General features: G+C 45.9%; 1 protein-coding gene across 1 annotated transcript in view; it reads left to right on the top strand.

Annotated features, from left to right (window-relative positions):
* The window catches only part of NOP2 (NOP2 nucleolar protein), a 776,755-nt gene that overhangs the window by 448,438 nt on the left and 305,284 nt on the right, over positions 1 to 23,033 (top strand). The window contains exon 11 of the mRNA XM_044079578.1: positions 5,697 to 5,837. Within this exon, the coding sequence (XP_043935513.1) occupies positions 5,697 to 5,837 (141 nt within the window). The remainder of the gene's footprint in view (positions 1 to 5,696; positions 5,838 to 23,033) is intronic.

Below are 23,033 nucleotides of genomic sequence, written 5' to 3'. Positions count from 1 at the left end.
AGCACCACAAGGCGGGCCGAGACCTCTGTTTCGGCCCCGCCAGCCAAGCGGGCTTCTCCCGGCTCCTTGGTGGTGCGGTCTCCTCCTCGGCTCCGGTCACCTGTGTGCTTCTCACCGGGTCCTGAGGAGGAGGAGACCCGATCTCCGCCGAGGCTATCGAGGAGGCATTCCAGGCCTACCTCGGTAGCCTCGCCGAGATCTACCCATAGCCTCGATGCAGATCTGGACCGGATGATGAGAAGGTTCATCCAGGCCCAGATGCAGATGGGAGTGTTTGCCTCCCCTCCGGGGAGCTCAACACCCTTTTAAGCCTATTGCTCCTTCTCCGACCCGCTTCCGGGTTCGAGCAACTGGAGCCGAGCAGCTTCGAGCCGGGGAGGTCGGAGCCGATAGTACTTGGTACTGGATCCGACCATGCCCTCGAAAGTGCCGGACCCGATCTCGGAGCCTGGATCCGAGCCGGATCCGGGGATCAGTGCTCCTTCGGCGCCGCCTGTGTCGGAGCGCACTGTCCCTTCGGATCCGAGTGCCGCGCCGGCTCCGATCCACTCTTCGGATCCGAGGGGAGCCGATTGTCAGATCCTTTGGTCGAGGTCGGCTCCCTTCGGCTTTTGATGTAGTGGAGAGGGCTCTGTTGAGGGTCTCCGGACCCCGGCACTTGCTTCGCCCGGCCCCGCTCCCTCTGCACTGGGTCAGGCTTCCACCATCCGGCCCTGGGACAGCCCGCTTTCTGTGCCCCAAGTTGCTCCCATGGAGCAAATTGCTGCTTGCAGGACTCCTCTGACAGCCCCCAGAGGAGGCTCCAAGCATACGTGCAAAAGGAGGCACATTGACTCCCTGAGTCTCTCACTGAAGACACGGACTTGGAGGAAGGGAAGGCTCCCCACGGTCACCCCCCGTGGATGTCTCCTTTGGAGACATCATGGAAATGCTCCGTATTAGGGAGGGGTGGTCTGTCCCCAAGTCTTCCTCGGATGAGTCTGTGTTCTTGGAGGCATTCAAACGGGCCCGTCTACCTCTTGGGTGTCCCCTGCCGACCCCTGGTGGACCTTATTACCACCAGGGCGTGGAAGGAACCGGACACCGTGGAGCCAATTCCCAAAAGACCTGATAGAATCCTTAGCCCGCCTTCTGACAGGACCCATTGGAGTAAGGGGCCTCCTGTAGATGCCATGTTGATGGCGGCGGCCACAAAGAGGGAACTGGCTCAGGAGAGTCCCTCAGTCCACCCACCGAGCAAGGAGTCTCGATGATGGACCGCTTGGGGAAGCGGATGTTCAGTTCGGCGACCTTCTCGGTAAGGGCGCTGAACTATTTGGCACATGTAATTCGGATGCAGCGAGACCTTATTAAAGAGTACGCTGCATCCCCCCCTGAGTCCATTTCGAGGAGGACAGAGCTCTGCACTCCACCAAAATGGCCACTCTTAGGTCAGTCACAATACTTCTATGCGGCTACTCTCCCATGCTACGGAGGGCGCCGCTAGAGCTGCGGGCACAGGACTGGTCACTAGACGTCAGGTCTGGCTCCGCCACTGCGATTTTTCTGAGCCCTTCAAGGCGCTGCTTGAACGCCTTTGATGGTTCTGCTCTGTTTGGCAAGACCGTTCGCGACGTTGACCCAGAGCGAGAAGGACGGAAGACGCTGTCTGCCGTCGAATCCGCTTCTCTGCACCCCAGAGGCCCTATTCTAGGAACCAAAAGGGTCAGAAGAAGATGTGGTTCCGGAAGTCGCAGCAGTCCCAGCCTGCTCCGGACAACCAGTCCTTCCGTGGCAGAGGAGGACAGGGAGGACGCCGCCCTAGAGGCAGAGGGGCTCCCAGAAACTTCGGGTCCAGGGAACCTTTCTCTGAACGGCCCGCAGCAACCCTGAGGGTTGCCCGACTGCTCTACTCTGGAGGCAGTCGGGGACGTTCGGGCACCTAGCGGCATGGGAGTCCATAACATCGGACCGCTGGGTTCTCCAAATCATATCCAGGGGATATCGCATTCCTTTCCTTCACCTTCCAAAGATGAAGTCCCTCCCAGACGTACCACCCGGTCAAAGGGAGGCCGCTTTGGCAGAAATTGGCCATCTGCTAGAGAAAAGAGCCATCCAGCCCGTTCCCCCAGACCAGATCGGATCAGGGTTCTACTCCAGGTTCTTTTTAGTGCCAAAAGACGGGGGAACTAAGACCAATCCTAGACCTCTCTCTCTTGAATCTGGCAGTCCCCAAAGAAAAATTCCGAATGGTCACTCTACAATCTATTCTCCCCCTTCTGGGAGAAGGCCACTGGATGTGCTCGATAGATCTCAAGGACGCGTACTACCACATCCTAATGGACAGACGCCCAGGAGGTTTCTCCGCTCGGCTGGGAGCCAGTCACTACCAGTTCCGGGTCCTTCCCTTTGGTCTCACCACAGCCCCCAGGGTGTTTACCAAAGTACTAGCAGTGGTAGCGGCCCACCTGAGGCTTCAGGGGGTGCAGGTCTTTCCCTACCTGGACGACTGGCTCCTCACCGCCCCAACAAGGCATCTACTTCTCTCGGCGCGAGACTCCTTTCTCCATCTTGCTCCATTTCTGGGCATCACAATAAATACAAACAAGTCCAACCTGGCACCCACTCAGCTCTTAGATTTCATAGGGGCCAGACTAGACACAAGGAGTTTACGAGCCTTCCTCACTGCGGACAGAGTTCTAAATCTGCAGCTCCAGGTGCGGGCCATTCTCCATTCATGTTCTGTTCCAGCGGAGTTGGTCCTGAGGGCTCTAGGGTCCATGGCTTCGTCGATAGCACTTCTTCCTCTTGCCAGGCTCAATATGCATTCTACAGTGGACGCCTTAGTACAGTGGTCATACCTTGCTCTCCCATGCATCATCCCATAGCGATCAGCAAGGCTTGCAAGCGGTCCCTCTTGTGGTGGCTCCACTCCCGGATCTCCACGAGGGTCGCCCATTTTGTGCCTCTCCCCTCTCGCCACGGTGACCACGGACGCCTCCGCCTCGGGTGGGGGGCACTTTGGGAGCCGGACAGTCCGAGGCACGTGGAACGATTCAGAGACCTTGCTGCATATCAATGTTCTAGAGATGAGAGCAGTGCTCTTAGCGTTGCTAGCACTTCAGGACTTTCTTCCCTTGGGAACAATTGCGATTCAATCGGACAATATGTCTGTTGTCTGGTACATCAACAAGCAAGGGGGAACAAGGTCTTACCCTCTTTGTCGAGAGGCCATGAGAGTTTGGGAATGGGCAATCTCCACCAATCGCTTTCTCATAGCAACGCACATTCCGGTCGGTCCAACATCCTAGCGGACAAGCTCAGTCGCACCATTCTGACCCCTTACGAGTGGTCTCTCAATTGTCAAGTAGCGGAACGCATATTCGCACGGTGGGGAACCCCTTCATGCGATCTTTTGCTTCTCCCTCAAACACCAAGTGCGACAGTTTTTCGCTCTAATACCTCCTCCTGGAGGTACCCCAAGAGACGCTCTGGTGCATGCTTGGCCACCCGGTCTTCTGTATGCCTATCCACCCTTGCCTCTGATGCTGCAAGTTCTTCAGAAAGCCTCTCGGGTGGGTTGCAGAATGATTCTCATTGCTCCATTCTGGCCTCGACAGATCTGGTTCCCCTTCCTAAGGTCTCACTCGGTGAATCCTCCTTGGATTCTAGATCCCATTCGGATCTGATATCCCATCCATCCTGCATTCCTCCTCCGAACCTGGACAACCTGAAGCTGACCGCTTGGCTGCTCCAGTTCCACTCTTGATAAGGACTCCCGGTATTTCTTCACCGGTAAAGGCTATTTTGGTGGCGGCTCATAAACCATCCACTAGAAAGGTTTACAGTAGCAAATGGAAACTCTTCTCTGTGTGGGCGGAGCGGCAAGGCCTAGATCCCTTCACGGTTCCTCTCCCTGTAGTGCTTGATTTTCTAACCTCTCTCTTTAATGATGGTGCCAGCAGTTCCACAGTCAAAGTTCAACTGGCGGCAATTTCTCACTATCACATTGGTCAAGAGTCTAATCCTCTTATGTCAGCCAAATTGTGCAAAACATTTCTTAAGGGTACTTTCCTTCTCAGGCCCCTATAAAGCAAGCAGTTCCTCCTTGGGACCTTTCTTTGGTCCTACAGGCCTTGACCGCTCCCCTTCGAGCCCGCGGCTACAGTGGATCTCAAATTCTTGTCTTACAAGACAGCCTTTTTGGTAGCCATTACATCAGCCAAGAGAGTGTCTGAACTTCAAGCTTTATCAGCTAAACCTCCTTACTTGGTTTTTTATCCGGACCGTGTCTTCCTCAGGACCAACCCGTCCTTCCTTCCTAAAATTGCTTCTGAAGCAAACATCAATCAATCCATTAACCTCCCTGTTTTCTTCCCTAAGTATGAAAACAAAGGTGAATATAGGCTACACTCACTAGATGTTCACAGGCAACTAAGATTTTATCTCAACAGGACAGCTGGTCATAGGCAATCCGACCAGCTGTTTATTTCCTTTGCAAAATTCAATTTGGGCAAGCCAATTTCCAAAGTTTCTCTGTCCCGCTGGATTTCTCAGTGCATTTTATTGGCTTATCAAGCGTCAGGAAGGCCCGCACGGAGGGTGTTCATGCCCATTCAACCCGGTCAGTATCTACCTCGGCAGCCTTCAAGGCTAGGATTCCTCTAGATGATATTTGTGCAGCAGCCACGGGCTTCATCTCATACATTTATTTCCCACTATAAGTTGGATCTTGCATCTAGGGTAGAGCATCCTTTGGCTCCATGGTGCTCCTGAATATCCTTCCATGATGGCCGCCCAAGATTCAGGTAGCTGGGGACTCTGTCCCACAGGTTGCAGACAAATGAATATCCTACTTCAGATTTAGAAGTTATGTACTCACGACAACGGTCCATCTGAGTAGGTCTATTCATTTGTCTGCAACCATCCCGCCCTCCTATCCCCCTGGCCTTTCAGTTTCCTGCATATTACTTGTTACCCTTTTGAGGGTATTGTTGCTTTGGCAAACTCGATCTGAGGTCATGAGGGTAGAGCAGGGCATTATGGGTGAGGGGAGGAGCTGAGAGCTTGGATCCATAGCTGGAAAACTATGCCGGTTCGGATCCGATATCGGATCCATAACCCACAGGTTGCAGACAAATGAATACACCTACTCAGATGGAACGTTATGGTGAGTACATAACTTCTAATTATTGCACCAGTGATCAAATAATGAATGTCGTACAGTTGTGTAAGGAAATTTACTGTAACAGTAAATGTTTAAATGATCAGTGTTACAATTGCCGCTCCCTTCCTCCATCCCCCTTACTTTTGTATATTTCTTTCTTTCTAGGGTGAGGATTTTTTTTTTAAAGTTTTCTAGCATTGACCCTTTTCAGGACTCTAGCCCCCCCCCCCCCTCAGTTGGCATAAATGCTCTGAAGGGCTTGGTGCCCAAACCCCTCTCTCTTGTTTTTTCAGTTCACCTCAAGTTGACTTGCAGCGTAGGCATGTGGAAGGTGAATTTGAAGCTTTGGAAACTGATTGGCTTTTATGTCTTGTGCATGAAATGATCCCATGTAGCTAATGCTACTGCAGCACTGATCATCCAAACATCTTCTGTTACGGTATGTTTGCTGACAGATCTGTACTTTCTATTGTTTTCTTTGTGTTTTATGTTTAAAGAGTTCAACCTTCTAATTTTTTTTTTTTTTTTTTTTTTTTTTTTTTTATGACAGGTGCGACCCCGGAGTATCTTGCAGGGCACTACATGCTTCAGGGGGCATCAAGTATGCTGCCTGTCATGGCCCTTGCACCACATGAGAATGAGAAGATTCTGGATATGTGCTCTGCACCAGGAGGAAAGACTACATACATAGGTAATGTAAATGGGTGTGGCCTAATCACATGTAAATGAATGTAGTTGGTGATGAAAAGAGAGTTTGTGTTCAGTCACATGTCTGAGTATGTGACTCTGAGTGCAGCTACACCCTCCCATTCAGCACCTTCCCAGGCACCTTTAAAGTTCTTCTTTTGTCTGGAATGGGATGTACGCCTATGCAGTCACCCCTTCCCTCTCATACAAAGAGTCCTGCTGAAATTTAAGAAGGAACGGCCTCAAATCTTGCTTGTGACTCCTTATTGGCCAAGGCAGCACAGGTTCCCTCTTCTGTTTCACCTAGCCAAGGGCAATCACCACAAGTTGCACCAGCGAATGGACCTACTCACACAAGACAAGGGAACACTCGTACACTCCCTACTGTCCACACTGAATCTCACACTGTGGGTGATAGGGGGGGGGTGATTCCCTTCAGACACCTGTACTCAGAGGACGTGATCCAGGTTCTGCAGCAGGCCAGAAAACCGACTACAAGAAAATCTTACCTGTCAAAATAGAAAAGGTTTTCATTGTGGTGTCGAAAAAGTAACCTGCAACCACTGAGAGCAGAGCCTCCAGTGGTCTAGTCTTATCAGTGTGACCTTATGAAGTTTGGATCATCTTATTCCTCCATTAAAATACATTTGTCTGCCATCTCTGCATGTCTGCCCTTAGTACCTCCTCTAGCATCCAGGTTAGAAGTCCAATTCTTTCTGAGAGGAGCACTTCATCTCAGACCCCCAGGGAAGCCCCCCCCCCCCCAGGGATCTTAAATTTGTCATGGAGGAATTGACGCTCCCACCCTTCGAACCAGCCAAAGACTGCTCCCTCCAACACTGCACCTGGTAGACTATCCTCCTGGTGGCCATCACATCAACCAGAAGAGTCTTGAAGCTCCAGGCCCTTATGGCAGACCCCCCCCCCTTCACTGTCGTCCACAAGGACAGGGTATGCTTGTACACTAACCCCTTTTTCATGCCCAAAGTGGTCAATGAGCTGTCTTTAAATCAAACTATAAATCTGCCAACTTTTTACCGTCTCCACAAAACAAGGCAGAGAGCATACTTCATTCCCTAGACGTTCACAGACAGCTCAGGTATTACTTGGCCAAAACCAAATCCCTACGAAAATCAGACAGGCTGTTTATCTCTTACCACCCAAGAGCCCTGGGTCAACCTGTTTCCAAGCAAACCATATCTTCTTGGATATCTAAAACTATTTTGTTCTGTTACACTAGTCATGGTAAGTCTCTCCCAGCCCCAGTTAGGGCTGACTCTACCAGGGCAGTGTCCTCCTCTGGGGCATTCCTTAAAGGATTAGTCACAGCTGCTATCCTCGAAGCAGCTACATGGTTCTTTGTTCTTACTTTCACTAGGCACTACAAGCTGGACATGGTCCCTAGAGCCAGGACAGGATTTGCCAGAGCCATCCTCCATGGGTTTGTGGAAAGTGCTTCTGGTCTGCCTCCCCTTCCACAGGACTGGAGCTTTTGCACTCTCCCTGATGTCATGAATACAGCAACATATGAATAGAAGGACATTGTATTGTTGTGTAAGAACTTAACATACCTTAGATGTCCTTTCTATATACTGCTGTATAGTTTTCCACCCAGCCTTCCCCCTCACACTTGCTGATTCCTGACTCCTGGAGTACCCACTCCCGAGTCGCCGACTCTGGCAGCATTCAGTTCTGAGGTGGATGCGTGCTGACATCTGCTTTTATACCCGACATCTATTTACAACCGGCATCAGAGAAGAGGCGCAGGATGTCACGCACACCCTAGAAATAACATTTAACTTTTGTATAAAGGCTGGACACTCGAGAGTTCACCAGAGCAATGTCCCTGATGTCATGAATACAGCAGTATATAGAAGAGAAGGACAGCTAAGGTTATGGTAAGTTCTTGTACAACAATATTTTCTTCCCCAGGCTGACCCCCGACAGTTAACATTCCCTAACATTGGATGGGTAATCTCTTATAGATAGAGAACAACAGTAAACATTCCCTAACTAATATACTCCCAGCGTAACTTTTTAGCAACCTCCTTACAAGCTTACCTCTCCTAACAGACAACCCCCCCCCCCAATTAAGATACACATGTTAATCAGGGAATGCAGTTGGTTTAGGTTATGTGGTTAGGCTTATAAAGGCTCTGGTGGTTGTTGCCTAGTGTGTAAACCTCTGATGGCAGTAGTTTTACCTGTTATCTCACAGGCCTTACTAAAAATGTCAGTCAGAACTGAGGGAAGGGTAAATTTGGCTAATATGTTTACCCCTCTCCACTAATAGGCCATTTGTTGCAAGTTCATAAGTAAGCTTAAACATTAAACCTTTTAGTATGCACCTTGTTGTTTAGTGCTAAAATACAGTTTATTTCTGTAAATGGTGATCTATTATTTATTAAAACATATTGAAGTTATTCAGGCATATAGAAAAATAATATTTCTACAGTTAAAGCTGTTTAGTTTGCACTTCTAGAGTCAGTCTTGTCTTGTAAATTATTTTAAAACTTGAAATGTTGCTTCTGCTCGGGGGACAAAAACCTTGGCTGGGAAAGAAGGAAAAAAGCTGTGCCGAGCACTGTTCTCTTACGTCCCACTGGATTTGTAGCAGTAAAAAGCAGCCTTTGTAATTTCTTCTGGAAGAACAGTTTTGTAAAGTCGTCTGAAGTTGGCAGGTTTCATCGGATTTTGGATCTTGCAAGTTAACAGATAAAAAATTGACAGTTTCAGCTAAAAAAATACACACAAGGAGAATTAAATAACATACATTGCATGTCAACAGGAGGTAGCCTTGATGTGGTAGACACCTGCAGCTATGTGCAATTCACACACAGTTGCTCTGAATTGGGATACAGGTTAAGCCATGACAATGGGGCATCCACAATAACATACGGTGGACCATGGCATAAGATTTTACACCAAGGTGGCCACATTGTGCAGCAGCTTAGAAGATTCATAACTGGTTTAACCTATATTAACAGATGTATGTAGGAAATTATTGCAGCCAAAGCCCATGTAGAACACACAACAGATGTGCAAATATGTGTTTACAGCACAGCTGTAAAAGAGGCAAGCACAGCAGGTTAACCAAACATCATTGTGAAAGTGATTTGTAATGCAATGTTAACTGTAAATGTCAATATACACTTTGAGAACAACCAGCATTTGGTCTGCAGTTTTCTAGTGGGCTTTCCAGAGACCTCTGTCATTGTGTCCAGCAAGTTAAAGATGCCAGCAGTTGGCATCTCAAGAAGATCTGTAACAGCTGGTGAAGGTGGTGGCAGTGCATGAAAGGTGTGTTATGATCATTCACATTGGTCACCATCACCTGCATTCTGACCACAAGAGCTGAAGTGTACCTGCACTTTTATTGTCTGTTGTAGAGGGGGACATGATCCATGTGTTTCCCATATCTGTGACACTCTTTAGGCAACTCTTTGATCCATTACGGTTTGTGCCAGGATATTCTGGTCTTTTTGAACATTGTCACATTCTCCAGCCATGTGGTGCATAGCCTCAAACATGGAATGACGTTGCCTGGCATTTCCTACACCAGTACGCTCATATCTTACAAATGTTGGGCTGTTCCTCATGCCAGGTTCTAGAGATGATGAGGGTGGCGTATGGAGCTTGGAAGGGTCAGACAGCAGATTCTGCAGCCATCTCTACCCTGGCATACAGCCACCAAAGCCTCCTCACAGGCTTTCTACTACTGTGCCTTCTGCATGAACTGTTGATTTCAAAGATACAAGCAGGTAAATATCTACCAAGCAACACACCTTAGAAGTATACCAGCGCAACAACTGTGTAGTCACTTACACCTCTGGTGTGGAGAATTCTGTGACATCACATGATGCCCACAGACAGCGTATAGGCAAAAATCTGATCATGTTCATTGTACAGTCTTTCATCTGCTGCATTTGGCAGAGTGTCATGTTGGCAAGGGGGTTATGTCTGTAACCGTGGCCACAGCAGTCATGGTCTTTCATGTACTCAGCATGTCACGTATAATCAAATAGAATTAAAACCACTGTGCTTATATATAAAACAATGTATCATTTTCAGAGGCAGGTTTGCCAGTGTGTGACGCACGCTATTGGCAATACATTTACATGTCTTGGCTTTTCACAGTGAATGCATGTCAGAGGTATAAATGGATGCTTGTCCTATGAGTTATGCACAGCCACATAAAGCAGTGTTTGAAGTCTTATGATATATCCATATGGTTGACACAGTGTGAAACAGACAGAATAAATAGTATGCAACAACCCATACATTTTTGGAAGGTGATAGAGAGTTAGGATAACAACATGGGGTTATGGCATTCGGGCATTTTGAAGTCCACTAAGTAGTCATCTTGTCAGTGTGTGTTGTGTAGGCATCGGGTCTATGTTCGGCCATTGAATTGGCTAATTATCGAGCGGCTGAACATCAAACAATAAGCATTGAAAGTTCACTCGCCGAACTTTCATTTCATTTCATTTCATCAACATGGTGAGTAACTACTTGTCCAACACTTCTCCGTCTCGCACATGGAATTGTTTCAAACTCACCAAGGTGGGGGGGGGTTCCCCCTGCACCCCCCTTACTATATATACCAACTCTGAGACCGCACTGCGGTGGAGAAAAGGGGTTTGAAACACTTGCATTTGTGAGACTGGGAAGTGTTGACAAGTAGTTACTTACCCTGTTAACTCATTCCCTCCACTGCAACTCTTTTGAGTGTGTACCTTTAACTCCTAGTGGGTGTGGCCTGAGCCTTTAAAAATGAAGTTATGACCTTACAATTCTAACAAATACTCATTGACAGAGGTAAAATATCAATACAGTTGTGTCTGCCATCATGTATGCTTCAAGATAAAATATTCTGATACTCTGGATGTAGCATGGTTTTGGAATTATTAACGCAAGTATGAACAAGTAATATTTTACGCCTAGAGGAGCAGTAGGAGGTAACTGCAGATGCACCTGGAGGCATCATTCGGGTGTAATGAGTTAATGAAATGAAAGTTCCCTGAGTGAACTTTCGATGCTTATTGTTCGATGTTCAGCCGTTCGATGGTTAGCCCATTTCATGGCTGACAGTAGACCCATAGGCATCAGGTAACTGCTGTGCCTGGACATGATATGACTTCTCTTGGGCACGTATTCACTCATGTGTCCATATACAAATTAACTTATTTTTAATTTACATTAGTTGTGTATACTGTGTGTGCATTGTCAATCAGGACAGTACACTGCATACCTGAAACACTTAATATTAATTAATATCAGACTGTGGTGGTGGTGCTGCGGTAGCATTGTCGCCTCACAGTAAGATGTTGTCTTGTTCGATTCTCAGCTAGAGCGTCTTCTGTGTGGAGACATGCGTGAATGGGCGTACTTTCGTTGAAGGTTGTGCGTCAGGGCTGACAACTCGGCACGTAAAAATCTACTGCCAATCATTAGCGGACCGGAGTTCCACTGTGGTGACCCCTAACCGGGAAAAGCCGAAAGACACAACATTAAAGGTACCTGTCAGTAGACGCAAACAACAGAAGATTGACTATTGATACATCTCTTACACTATCCCATAAACACTGTGATAATGATGCCAGCGTGGTGTCCCCCCATTGAACCTGTGCTGAAGGTATTATTGGTCTTCAAAAGTCAGGATTTTTCTAATATATTTTTCACTGTTATCCTGCATTGCAGCATCTGTAGAATTGTGATCTTTATAGGACTATGCAACGAGCAGTCAGTGTTATTATCACAGCTCTCATTCTGTCGATCAGTCATCATCAAATCCCACCCAGTTAAAACCTCATTAAAAAAAACTGCTCAGAGCAGTGTATTTCCCCACCTGGAGTTGTGGTGTCTGCTCTCACATCTCGGTATATACTAACTCTGAAATTCTACAATGAAGGATGGGAAGAAAAACTATTGAATCCTCATTTTTATGAGATCTGTTTTCCAATCCTGTATGTCATTGTACTGGATGGTCAGCCAGAACTCTTCGGTCATTTGCTGTCAGCTGACTGCTAGTTAACCACTGAGGCTGGGTCAGTTGGAAGAAGGGGGTGTATAGACAGAGCCCCATGCACTCTGCATTTCTAAGGCACATGTCATGCACAGCTACCTCCAGAACACTGGGAGTGACACATGCAGGTAGCAAACCAGAGATTCATGCATTTTGTCAAGTCAGTGTTCATCAAACTGTCAAATGGAATCCATTGACATGACAGAAACTCTAAAGGCTTGCATTGTGGGTTTACAATGGGGAGCTGGGATTGGCATAATCCAGGGAATTGGAGTTGGTTTAATGGTTAAAATGTTGTCTTCACAGAGTCAAGGTACAGGGTTTGATTCTCATCAGGCAAATTAGCTAGGCTTAAAATGGCCCACAAGGGTAGCTAGCCTTCTACTTTTGTGAACCTAATATAGTGAAGTTTAACTTGCTTCCCCCTTGCAGAACCTATGTCATGGGTGTACTGAGGGAAGTTTCTGTGGGTTTATAGTGATTTGCAGTTCATTTTAGTTGCATCTAAACAACGTGTTAGCTCTGCATGCCGTATGCTAAAATTATGCATAGCACACATTTTGGGGAACATTGTTTTGGTAGCATAGGTGGCATATCAGTGTGTATCTATTTGTCTGTGTGTATACCTGTTTAACATCTATTTTATTGTTGCTTCTTCTTTCAGCCACTGCTTCTTCATATATAAAGCCTGATAGCTCTTAGCATTATTGTCAGGCTCAGAGCTAGATTAACAATATTTATCGAGCATACGATAGAGTGTTCTCTTGTGATAATAAGTGCAGTAGAAGGGTGTCACTTTTCAGCTGTGTGTCTGCATTCTGGCACTTTGGCCAGCACTGGGACTGATCAGTCCATTTACACTGGAACTACTGCATATTATTGGTTTTCCCCATTGCCACCTGTTAGCAGTGACCTATCCTGGTACATCTGACTGATGTGTCCAGTGTTGTCTGACCCTATGCCGTAGGTTCTTATCCCTGTAATGCATTGCAGTTGTGGAGGACAATACTCCTTGAATAAATATGTCCGTAATTTCCCCCAAGCCAGAGGGACTTGTGCTGGCAAACTGCTCACTGCTGTCTCAAGCGACCGGTTTCCCCGAGACATTTTTCAGATTTTAAGTTTGTCATTTGCATTGCTGGATGCTTATATTGTGCTGCTTTTGGAACCTGCATCTCTGTTTAGATGTGTCAGGCTTACATGGTAACACTTAAGAGATAATTATACATTTTGTGGTGCTGTCACATGTTTGGGTGAAGGTTACAGCATTGAGAGTGATGTGCACATTCCTTTGATGTTCATCGTGTTACCCTGCTGCAGTCATCACACTTGGGTTATCCTGTCGTCAGGCGGTCCCGCAGTTGGCCGGAATTCCAAAGTCTTGGTCCGGTGTTGGTTGCTGTCACTTCTTCCCTGGCATCAGTGTGCCAGGGGTATATATAATGCATCCGACGCCATTTTCTTCAGTCTTTCTTGCCGCGCGGTGCCCGAAGCAGAAGCAGTTCGCAAGTGCCGGTCGGCCGACTCCTGAGATTTTCGAAGTCGAATTTCAGATCCGAAGTCTTCAATAAAGCTAAGTACCCGTTGAAACTTTTCTTGCCTCAGACCGATGTCAGAAAAAGTTAACAATTGTATTTCTTGTGGGAAGCAAATACCTCATAAGGATTTTCATTCCTACTGCATACCTTACCTAGGCCCAGACCACGATGTCACTGGTTGTCGTTTTTGTGCTAGGTTTAATAAGCGTACTATAAAAAGAAGCTTTGATTTCGCACGACACTACTTCGGTAGAAAATTTAACTACACTATGCCGTCGGAACAAATGACCACCGGGGTGCACAAAAAACGCAAGGATAAGGACAGGCAGCCTAGACCCAAGGCAGACTCCGAGGCCTCGGCTGGTCCGGTCTCCGGTTCACCGGTCTTCAGTGAGGCTCCGACACAGCCCCTGACTACCGCATATCTGGAACCCGAGACCGCTTCGGAGCTTTTGGAGGAGAGTACTAGGCCGACGCAGCCATTTTGTTTAGCCCCTACCGACGACACTGCTGAAAAAGATGTCGGTGCTGCAGAAACACCTTCGGTTTCTGAAGGCGTCTTCAGACCGACGATGCTCACCATAAAAACGTATCCTAAGACTAAGACTCCTATTAAACCAAAAAAGACTGCACTTCAGTCTCCAGTTCAAGGCCCCATGCCTAAGAAACAGATGCTCAAAATGGCTGAAGATTTGATCTCTTTAATCAGGGGTTCCCAACCCCCACCCGACAAAAGGCCTAGACAAGAGGAAGATTATGCCTCCTCTGAACAAGTGTTTATTTCCTCAGGCTCCTCTGAGGACCAAGATTACTCCTTTTCCCCTTATGAAGATTCTGATGCTGAGGATTCCATTCCCTCAGCTTCTCCTCCTGAAGATTACTCCTTTGGGGAAACTTTGCACACTATGAGGGAACATTTTCACTGGGAAGGTCAGGACTACTCTGACTCAAAGAAAAGGCTCAGAGAGTTTCTTTTACTCCCCCAGCACAGACCACTTGCCATCCCCCCAGTTTTAGACATTGTGGATGATGTTTACTTAGAATCCAGTTTGAACCCAGATTCTCTGCCTCCTGCTCCGGCCAAACCTGACAGATACTATAGAGTGCCTGATTCCCACAAATTTCTTTATAAAAGCCCTGTTGCTGATCCAGAGACTATCTCCCAGGGTCCCAAAGGGGCTAAGGCTTCTATGGCAAAAAATCCTGTACCCTCTGAAAGGGACTCCAGAGCACTTGACAGGTGGGGGGAAAAAGGTTTACACCTCAGCCACTCTAGCTATGAGGGCACTAAGTTGCCAATTTCACATGCTAAAATATCAGCAATTTCTAATGTCTCAGTTAAAACAAAAAATGAGCACACTCCCTCAACAGTCTGATTTGAAAGAAATGCAGGATCTGTTGCATGCAACTGAACAGGTGGGCAAACATACTTTACAATGTGGGTTTGATTATTTGGAGGCTTCCTGCAGAGCAGCTGTCACTGGGTCTGTTATATGTAGGCATGCTTGGTTAAAGGAACAAACTCTGCCTGATCATGTTAAAGCAAAGCTTCTAGATGCTCCCTTACAGCAGGATGTTCATTTTGGAGTTAAAGCAGAAGAAGTCTTAAAGAAAATGGAGGATAAGGCAAAATCTATGCAGACAGTCAAAGATTTCCTACAGGTACAGCCCCCTTGCTTCAGCAGAAATTGGCCAACAAAAAATTGGTCCTTTCCAGCTTCTGACAGACCACAGAGGGGTAAATACAGACGTCCAAGAGGCAGAGGGCAACCACAAGCCCAGTACAAACCTCGCCAATGGGGCACTGCAACACAGAAGGGAGGAGAAGACAGGTCCCAAACTACCAGAAGGCAAACTCCGTGACGTGCACCTCATCTGGCCAAGCAACACTCGCTTGGCAGCCCCCTTGGGAGGAAAATTCGCACTTTTTTCAGACAACTGGCACATTGTCACAAAGGACAAATGGGTCCTAGACATAATTTCACAAGGATACAGATTCCATTTTCACACCTTGCCAATGAAAAGAGGAATGGCAAACCTGCCACAAAATCAATGGGCAGAGGCACAAAAGCAAATTACAGCTCTCATGGACATGAGAGCCATTCAACTGGTACCTACTCTAGAGCAAGGTCAAGGATTTTATTCAAGACTCTTTCTAGTTCCCAGAAAGGACAATGCCTGGAGACCAATTCTGGACCTTTCAATTCTAAACACCTTCTTACAAGTACCCAAATTCAAGATGCTAACACTACAGCAGCTTCTTCCCATGTTGGGCAAGAAAGCATGGCTAGTAACGTTGGACCTCAAGGAGGCATACCTGCATGTCCTTATCAGACAAAGTTGCAGAAGATACCTCCGTTTCATTGCAGGTTCAACCCATTACCAATTCTCTGCACTGCCCTTTGGCTTATCTACTGTGCCAAGGGTCTTCACAAAATGCCTGGCACCAGTAATTGCATACTGCAGACAAAGAGGAATTCAGATATACCCATACCTGGACGACTGCCTCATCCAAGCAGAAAGCAAGGACATCCTCTTACAACATCTGGCTTTTGTAAAACATCATCTAAGTTGCCTGGGGTACACAGTAAACGAAAAGAAATCAAAACTAGTACCCTCACAAAATATGACATTCCTGGGTGCCAGCTTGAATACAACGGCCCAGAAGGCTTATCTGATGCCAGACAGACAACTACAACTGACTCAATATTTCAAAATAATGGCAACAAAGACCCAACTACCTGCAAGAAAAATTCTGCAGGCCTTGGGCTTCATGGCATCTTGCATACTACTAATACCATTTGCAAAGTTGCATATGAGGACATTACAGTGGTACCTAAAAAGCGTATGGTTTCCACACAGCCACAGCTTGGACCCAATGATATCTCTCATTCCCTGCCTACAACAGGAGTTTCTATGGTGGTCACAGGCATGTCACCTCAACAAGGGTCAGCCTTTCACCTTGCCCCCAGCCAGGCAAACTATGACAACAGATGCATCGGACTACGCCTGGGGGGCACACATGGCAGGAAAGTGCATTCAAGGATTATGGACTGCAGATCAAAGGAATCTGCACATCAATCAAAAAGAGATGCTAGCTGTACAGAATGCTCTGACAGCCTTCAAGAATCTATTACATCCAGGACAACTTACAATAAGGACGGACAATGCCACAGTAATGTGGTACATAAACAAACAAAGGGTACACACTCCTACCCTCTGTGCAGGCAAGCAATGACCTTGTGGAACACTTCTCTAGCTTACCAAGTTCAGTTACAAGGTCAGTTCCTGCCAGGAAAAAAGAACACATTGGCAGACGACCTCAGCAGAAACATCATGGATCCCCACGAGTGGAAACTGGATCCACAAGTATTTGCAGTGATAACTCAAAGATGGGGCCTTCCAGACATAGACCTGTTTGCCAGTCCTCAAAACTATCAACTAACAAAATTTTGTACAAGGACACTTCATCAAGCTTGGAAGGTGGACGCACTCTCATTCAATTGGAAAAAACTGACAGTATATGCCTTCCCTCCACTGCCTCTCCTCACAAAGGTGCTTCTGAAAGTCAGAAAGGAGAGACCACGACTGATACTCATAGCCCCAGACTGGCCACGCCAGCACTGGTACCCACTATTGAGGAATATGGCCCAGGGCCCACCTTGGATTCTACCACAAATTGCCCATTTGCTCACACAGCAAAACAATCAGATTCTTCACAGCCAGCTCAAAACCTTAAATCTGGCTGCATGGCAAATCACCTAAGCATCCGGCCAGCTCCTCTTTCCCAAGCAGTTATGGATGTTATTCTGGAAGCTAGGAGGCCTAGCACCAGGAAGGTCTATTCGGACAAATGGAAAAGGTTTTGTGCCTGGAACCAAGCTAAAGGCCAAAACACTCTTCAGCCTCACATGCCTCAGATTCTACAGTATTTAACTGAGATGTTGCACAAAGGACTTTCTTTTTCTTCCATTAAAATCCATGCATCAGCTATTTCAGCCCACTACAACACGGATCCACCCTTATTTTCGCATCCACTTCTAAGGAAGTTCCTCAGAGGGGCAAAAACCATTAGGCCCCCCAGGAGAGCACCTACACCAACATGGGACCTCAATTTTGTTCTGGAAAAACTTACGCTATCTCCCTTTGAACCAGCTTTCTCTGCAGATCTACAGTTTCTATCATGAAAGACTGCCCTGCTGCTAGCAATAACTTCAGCTAGAAGAGTCTCAGAGCTGCAGGCACTAATGGCAGTGGAATCTTTCCTCATTTTTCATCAAGACAGAGTTTCTCTACGAACTAATCCTTCCTTCATGCCTAAGGTGGTTTCCAGTGTAACTTTAAATCAAACCATCCACTTACCCACCTTCTTCCCAAATCCACAGAACAAAGGAGAAAGACTCCTGCATTCCTTGGACATTCACAGGCAACTTTACTACTTAGATAAAACTAAGGCTTTCAGAAAATCTGACCAGCTCTTTGTATCCTATGCTACAGCTTCACAAGGGAAGGCTATATCAAAGCAAACCATTTCCAAATGGATAGGACATTGCATTCGTTTTTGCTATACCCATCATGGAAAACCAGTTCCTGCTACCTTTAGGCCCCACTCTACCAGGGCAACAGCTACATCTACAGCCTTCTTCAGGGGGGTTCCAACCAAGGAGATTTTGGAAGCTGCAACTTGGAGTTCAGTACACACCTTTACCAAACACTACCACTTACCACTTTACTCTAAGACTAGAGCTGGCTTCGCCACTGCAGTTCTGCAGGGCCTTCTAGCCTCCTCTAACCCTCTATAACTCCTCCACCCATCCTTAGCTTTGGGATTCTACCCAAGTGTGATGACTGCAGCAGGGTAACACGATGAACATAGTACAGTTTTGTACCTACCATAAATGTAGATGTTCAAGTGTACACCCTGCTGCAGTCCAGGTTACCCTCCCTCCATCCCCTCTGATCTAACTGGCTAAATCTCTACAATACCTTCCTGATGTATTTGCTTATAGCTGGGAGGGATTTTGTGTTTGTGCAAAAATTACTTAATTTGGTACTAATTACTGACCACCTTTTTGGGGGTACCTGACATCTGGGGCAAGAAAAACTGAAGAAAATGGCGTCGGATGCATTATATAATACCCCTGGCGCACTGACATCAGGGAAGAAGCGACAGCAACCGACGCCGGACCAAGACTTTGGAATTCCGGCCGACTGAGGGACCGCCTGACGACAGGATAACCCAAGTGTGATGACTGCAGCAGGGTGTACACTTGAACATCTACATTTATGATAGGTACTGTACTTTATGCATGGCCCACAGTGCACCAGTACTGTTACTGTGTAATGTGCACCATAGGCAACATAATCATTGATGTACTTGTTGACATTGAAATGGCACGATTAAAGAAACTGAGAAATGTCATTCTGCGTACAGGCATGCTGAAACTTATTAATCTCTCATTACAATGTTGGTGTTGCATAGCAGTATCAAGGTACACATTTTTGTGTGGGTGTGGGAATGTTTGGTTGGTGAGACAGTAAGTATGTACAGTGTAACACAATAGATGCACATTGCTGCAGGTTGAGGGAGGTGGATGCATCAATGTGAAAACTGTTTTATAGATCAGTAAGGTAGGAAGAAACTGTTTATTTTACAGAAGAGAGGCATGAGCTCCTTTCTGCATTCTGTCAGTACAGGTGGGCCTTTCCTTTTAAGCTGTAGATGGACTACAGTGATCTGAGAACGTAAGTGGGCTGAAGTCGTAACTGATGTGAATGCTTTAGTTGTCTGTGAGCAGCTTAGCACAGAATGGCAACAGAGAATGAGTGATATGAAGGACTGGGTATAGAGGAGGGTGCAGTGCATAGGATGTCAGTGAGGAATAGGCTCGACAGTGCTTAGTTCCTACTAAGCCTTGTCTTGGATTCTTCAGTGTTCTTGGTGGTGAGCAGCTGCACACAGAATGGCGACAGAGAATGAGTGATATGAAGGACAGGGTATAGAGGAGGGTGCAGTGCTTAGGATGTCAATGAGAAATAGACTCAACAGTGCTTACTTCCTACTAAGCCTTGTCTTGGATTCTTCAGAGTTCTTAATGTCATAGATACGGGGGGGGTGCACCTTGCACATCATCACTGGTTTGCCTTTAGTTATGTACATGTGCATTACAGAACATTTGTAGGGTACCATCCAAGTCACAGGTGGACAAGGGGTCTGTGACTGTATCATGTGCCAGTACACCCAGCCCTTATGATGCAGCATGAGTACCCCCAGTAGCAGCTGACCTGATTTGATGAAGAGTAATATTTTTGTGACGGGATTGTGTTAGGTATTCTGACATGCTCTTTCTCTCATGTGCACAAATGTGAAACACAGTTGGGGGTATATCACTGAAGATGTGGACAAGTATCTGATGCCTCACAGTGTGAGTGTAAGTATGACCCCAACAGTTCTGGGTTAGATGCATTTGCTGCCTACAGGGTTGATAATGCCATGGTTAATGAGATTTTTGTGTGATTCTACACCAGTTGCTGTGGGTACACAGCCTGCCCAGGTGCCATGCCTACTTTTAGACAGCAGTGGTGTGGAGGCTGGCACTGAGGGGAGAGGGGGCAGGTGTAGGCTGTTCAGAAACCTCAACAGAATGGTTTGGCAGGACTGGTATATCTCACAGAGGATACCACTGCTCTGGAACAGTTTCAACATCTGCATAAAACAGAGTTCATCCCTGTCCATATTCAAGCCTAACTTGGCTCTGTGAATGGGAAATAGAAAACTTACCCCAGGACTGCTCCTTGTATTATTAATGGACAGAGGCAGGTCCTTAATGCTGCATCACATGCATATGTCCCTCAAATTATCTATGGTATGATTCCAGTTATTCCTTGTAGGGTAATATATAATTATCGACCATGATATAGGTAAAGCCAATCTCTAGCTAAATGGTATGTATTAAATCAAGCACAGAAAGGGAAACTGGCTAGTCTTAAAGTGGTCTGCAAAGGCAGCTAGCCTATTACTTACCTATAAATCTACAAAAGTAGCATAGTGTATGTAACCTCTTTGCAGTACCCCTGGTATTGTGGAGTAGCAAACCCTGCCCAACCCCTGCCCCTAGTGGCACATTACATTGTAGGAATGACGATACATACCCTCTCAACTGTCTTGAATTTCACAGATCCAAATTTTTTGCCTAGCTTTCTGGTCTGTTCCTCATAATATTTTGGGATATTATATGGTATTGGATCAGTACTGATAGACTACAAATTTGAGGTGCTTTACAGTAGCAGGAGCTGTCCATCCTATTTTTTTTTAGTATGACTTCCTTCAGTAATAACACTCCATTTTTGTAAAGTTTGTTCACTGATATTTAAGCTTTTGGGATGGCTGGGACTCGGGATAAAAAAACAGTCACATTAAGTTGCTGGTGGTGGACGGAAGAGCTTATGTCTAGATTTCCATGAGTTCTGTGTTGTGCTGAAGTAGTCTGACAAAACTGCTACACAGTGAAACAGTTACGGTTTTGTGCCCACTTTATTATTAATGAGGCATGTGACACTAGTACTACAAACCTCATATATGTACGAATTTTATGCTGTGCCAGGTAGTGCCATTTAAGATGTGCATATTCCATACAACAAGCGTGCTTATTTTGAGTGATGTATATTATACTACTAAGGGATTTCTTGTGTATTTAACTAGATCATTAAGGAAAACACAAAGTTTAAAGCGGTTTTGAGAAGTTCCCACCACGTGTATGTACGTAATATATGTAGCTGCTTTTTTCTTTCCACAGTAGAAAAATAAAATTTCTGTCAACTGATTAGTTGAGATGGTTCCTCCCACTCGTGCAGTCTTGCCAGGGGGTACTACAGTTAATTTGCACCGCAGAGTCTGCTTTGATTCCCTAGACGGTATGCAATATGGCCTTTGATTAGATGCAAGGCCACCCTCCCTCCAAATGGTATCTGCAACACTTCACTGTCAAGAGATCATGTGGAAAGCATGCATCATTGGCATGTATTTACCAGCACCTCTGGCATTAGGCATTAGAAGAACTAGATGATGATACAGCTGTCTTAGACTTGTGATGTGCTGGTTACTTGTCCATTGAGCCTTTGGACTATGCTAAGGGCAAGCATGGTGACACTCATGTTTACCAGGATATAAACTGTTGTCTTAAATGATGTACTTCCATTACTGTACACACGTAACATAGGAGGTCATGAGTATAGCCGTCTGTCGAGAATCTGCTCTTCTGTCCTTGTCTGAAGAGGGGGCTGTATTTCACTCGCACATGCCTGTTTGCCTGTCTGTGGCAGATAACTGGTCCTACTGTGTGGGCACTGCCACTTGTTACATTTACAGGAAGTTTGGATTGAAGTCCATTCTGTGGTGTGTGTGTGTGTGTGTGTGTGTGTGTGTGTGTGTGTGTGTGTGTGTGTGTGTGTGTGTGTGTGTGTGTGTGTGTGAGTGATTGCCACTGTTAAACTGCTTCTTTTGTTTCTGTGTGTATCATGTGTTATGTGTGAATTGCATTTGGGGTTTTTATACTGCCATATATGGATATGGAAATTCATTTACTGTTGCTCACTTCAGCTGGAATGTGTGTCTGGTCAATTCTGAATCCTTATGATGAGGCCTTGTCTGCATACTTGCACATTGTACGCTATGTTAATGTCTGTCCCCTTCTCCCCTCTCTTTACTGGTGAATATGTCTGTTGATGGAGCATAAATCTGAAAGCCTGTTCATTGCAGAGGTTTGACTGTTTTTCTACCAGTTTGCCTTAAAGAGTTTCTCCTTGTTGCTCACAGGCTTAACTGTTTTCTTTTGTCTGTTTCTTAATTGCGTCCCTTTCTAAGCAAGACAGAAAACGTGTACTTTCCCTCCCATGTTTTCCTAAAGGATGTAATTAGTTTTGGCATCTGTTGCATGAACCATCTCTAACCCTGTGATAGTTTATTATAATTGCAGTATAAAAATGTCTCATTTTGCAGTGTCAGATTTCTTGGCTATCTTCTGGAAAGAAATTAGTTCTTCCTGACATTTCATTAATTACTTTGAAGAGATAGAGTTTTGTGTATAGGAATGATAATTTTGGGTTCTGTTACTTTTTAATGTTCGTTTTTGTTGTTTATGTGTCATCAAGCTGTCAGTTTTAATAGTCATAGTCCTGGTGTGACTGTGTTCATCATGTTTTTCAGTCCAGGTGCAGCTTCGTGTTAGGACACAGTGTGTGTTTGTGTATGTGCACCCCCCCCCCCCAGCTTTTCAACTTTCCAGGTGAGAAGTGAATCTGTGATATTTCATGAATTTAATATCAACTTTTGTTTATAATACTGAAAAAGGACTAACACTACAAAATGTACTGCATAAGAAAATTATCTAGCTAAAGAAAGGGGTACTTGCGTACATTATCGCAACAAGACTTCTGAGCACCTGTAAGTTGCAATGTCATCTCAAACTACCACACTTTCCTTTTTCCCCTGAAAAGCCAAGTGTTCAAAAAGAAAATAAAAGGTCAGAAAGTAAAAGAATAAGTTCAAGTGCATAATGCATTCAAAAGAAATAACCCGGCACGACTGGCATCTCAGTAAAGTGTAAAAAGATTGTCTTTTGCCGATGCAGCCAGGACT

Source organism: Protopterus annectens, chromosome 8.part0 (assembly GCF_019279795.1).
Source record: "Protopterus annectens isolate FY-2018-M chromosome 8.part0, PAN1.0, whole genome shotgun sequence".
In the NCBI taxonomy this organism is placed as follows: domain Eukaryota; kingdom Metazoa; phylum Chordata; order Ceratodontiformes; family Protopteridae; genus Protopterus; species Protopterus annectens.
The sequence above is the reverse complement of the archived record's forward strand: the minus strand, read 5'-3'. Positions and strand labels throughout refer to the sequence as shown.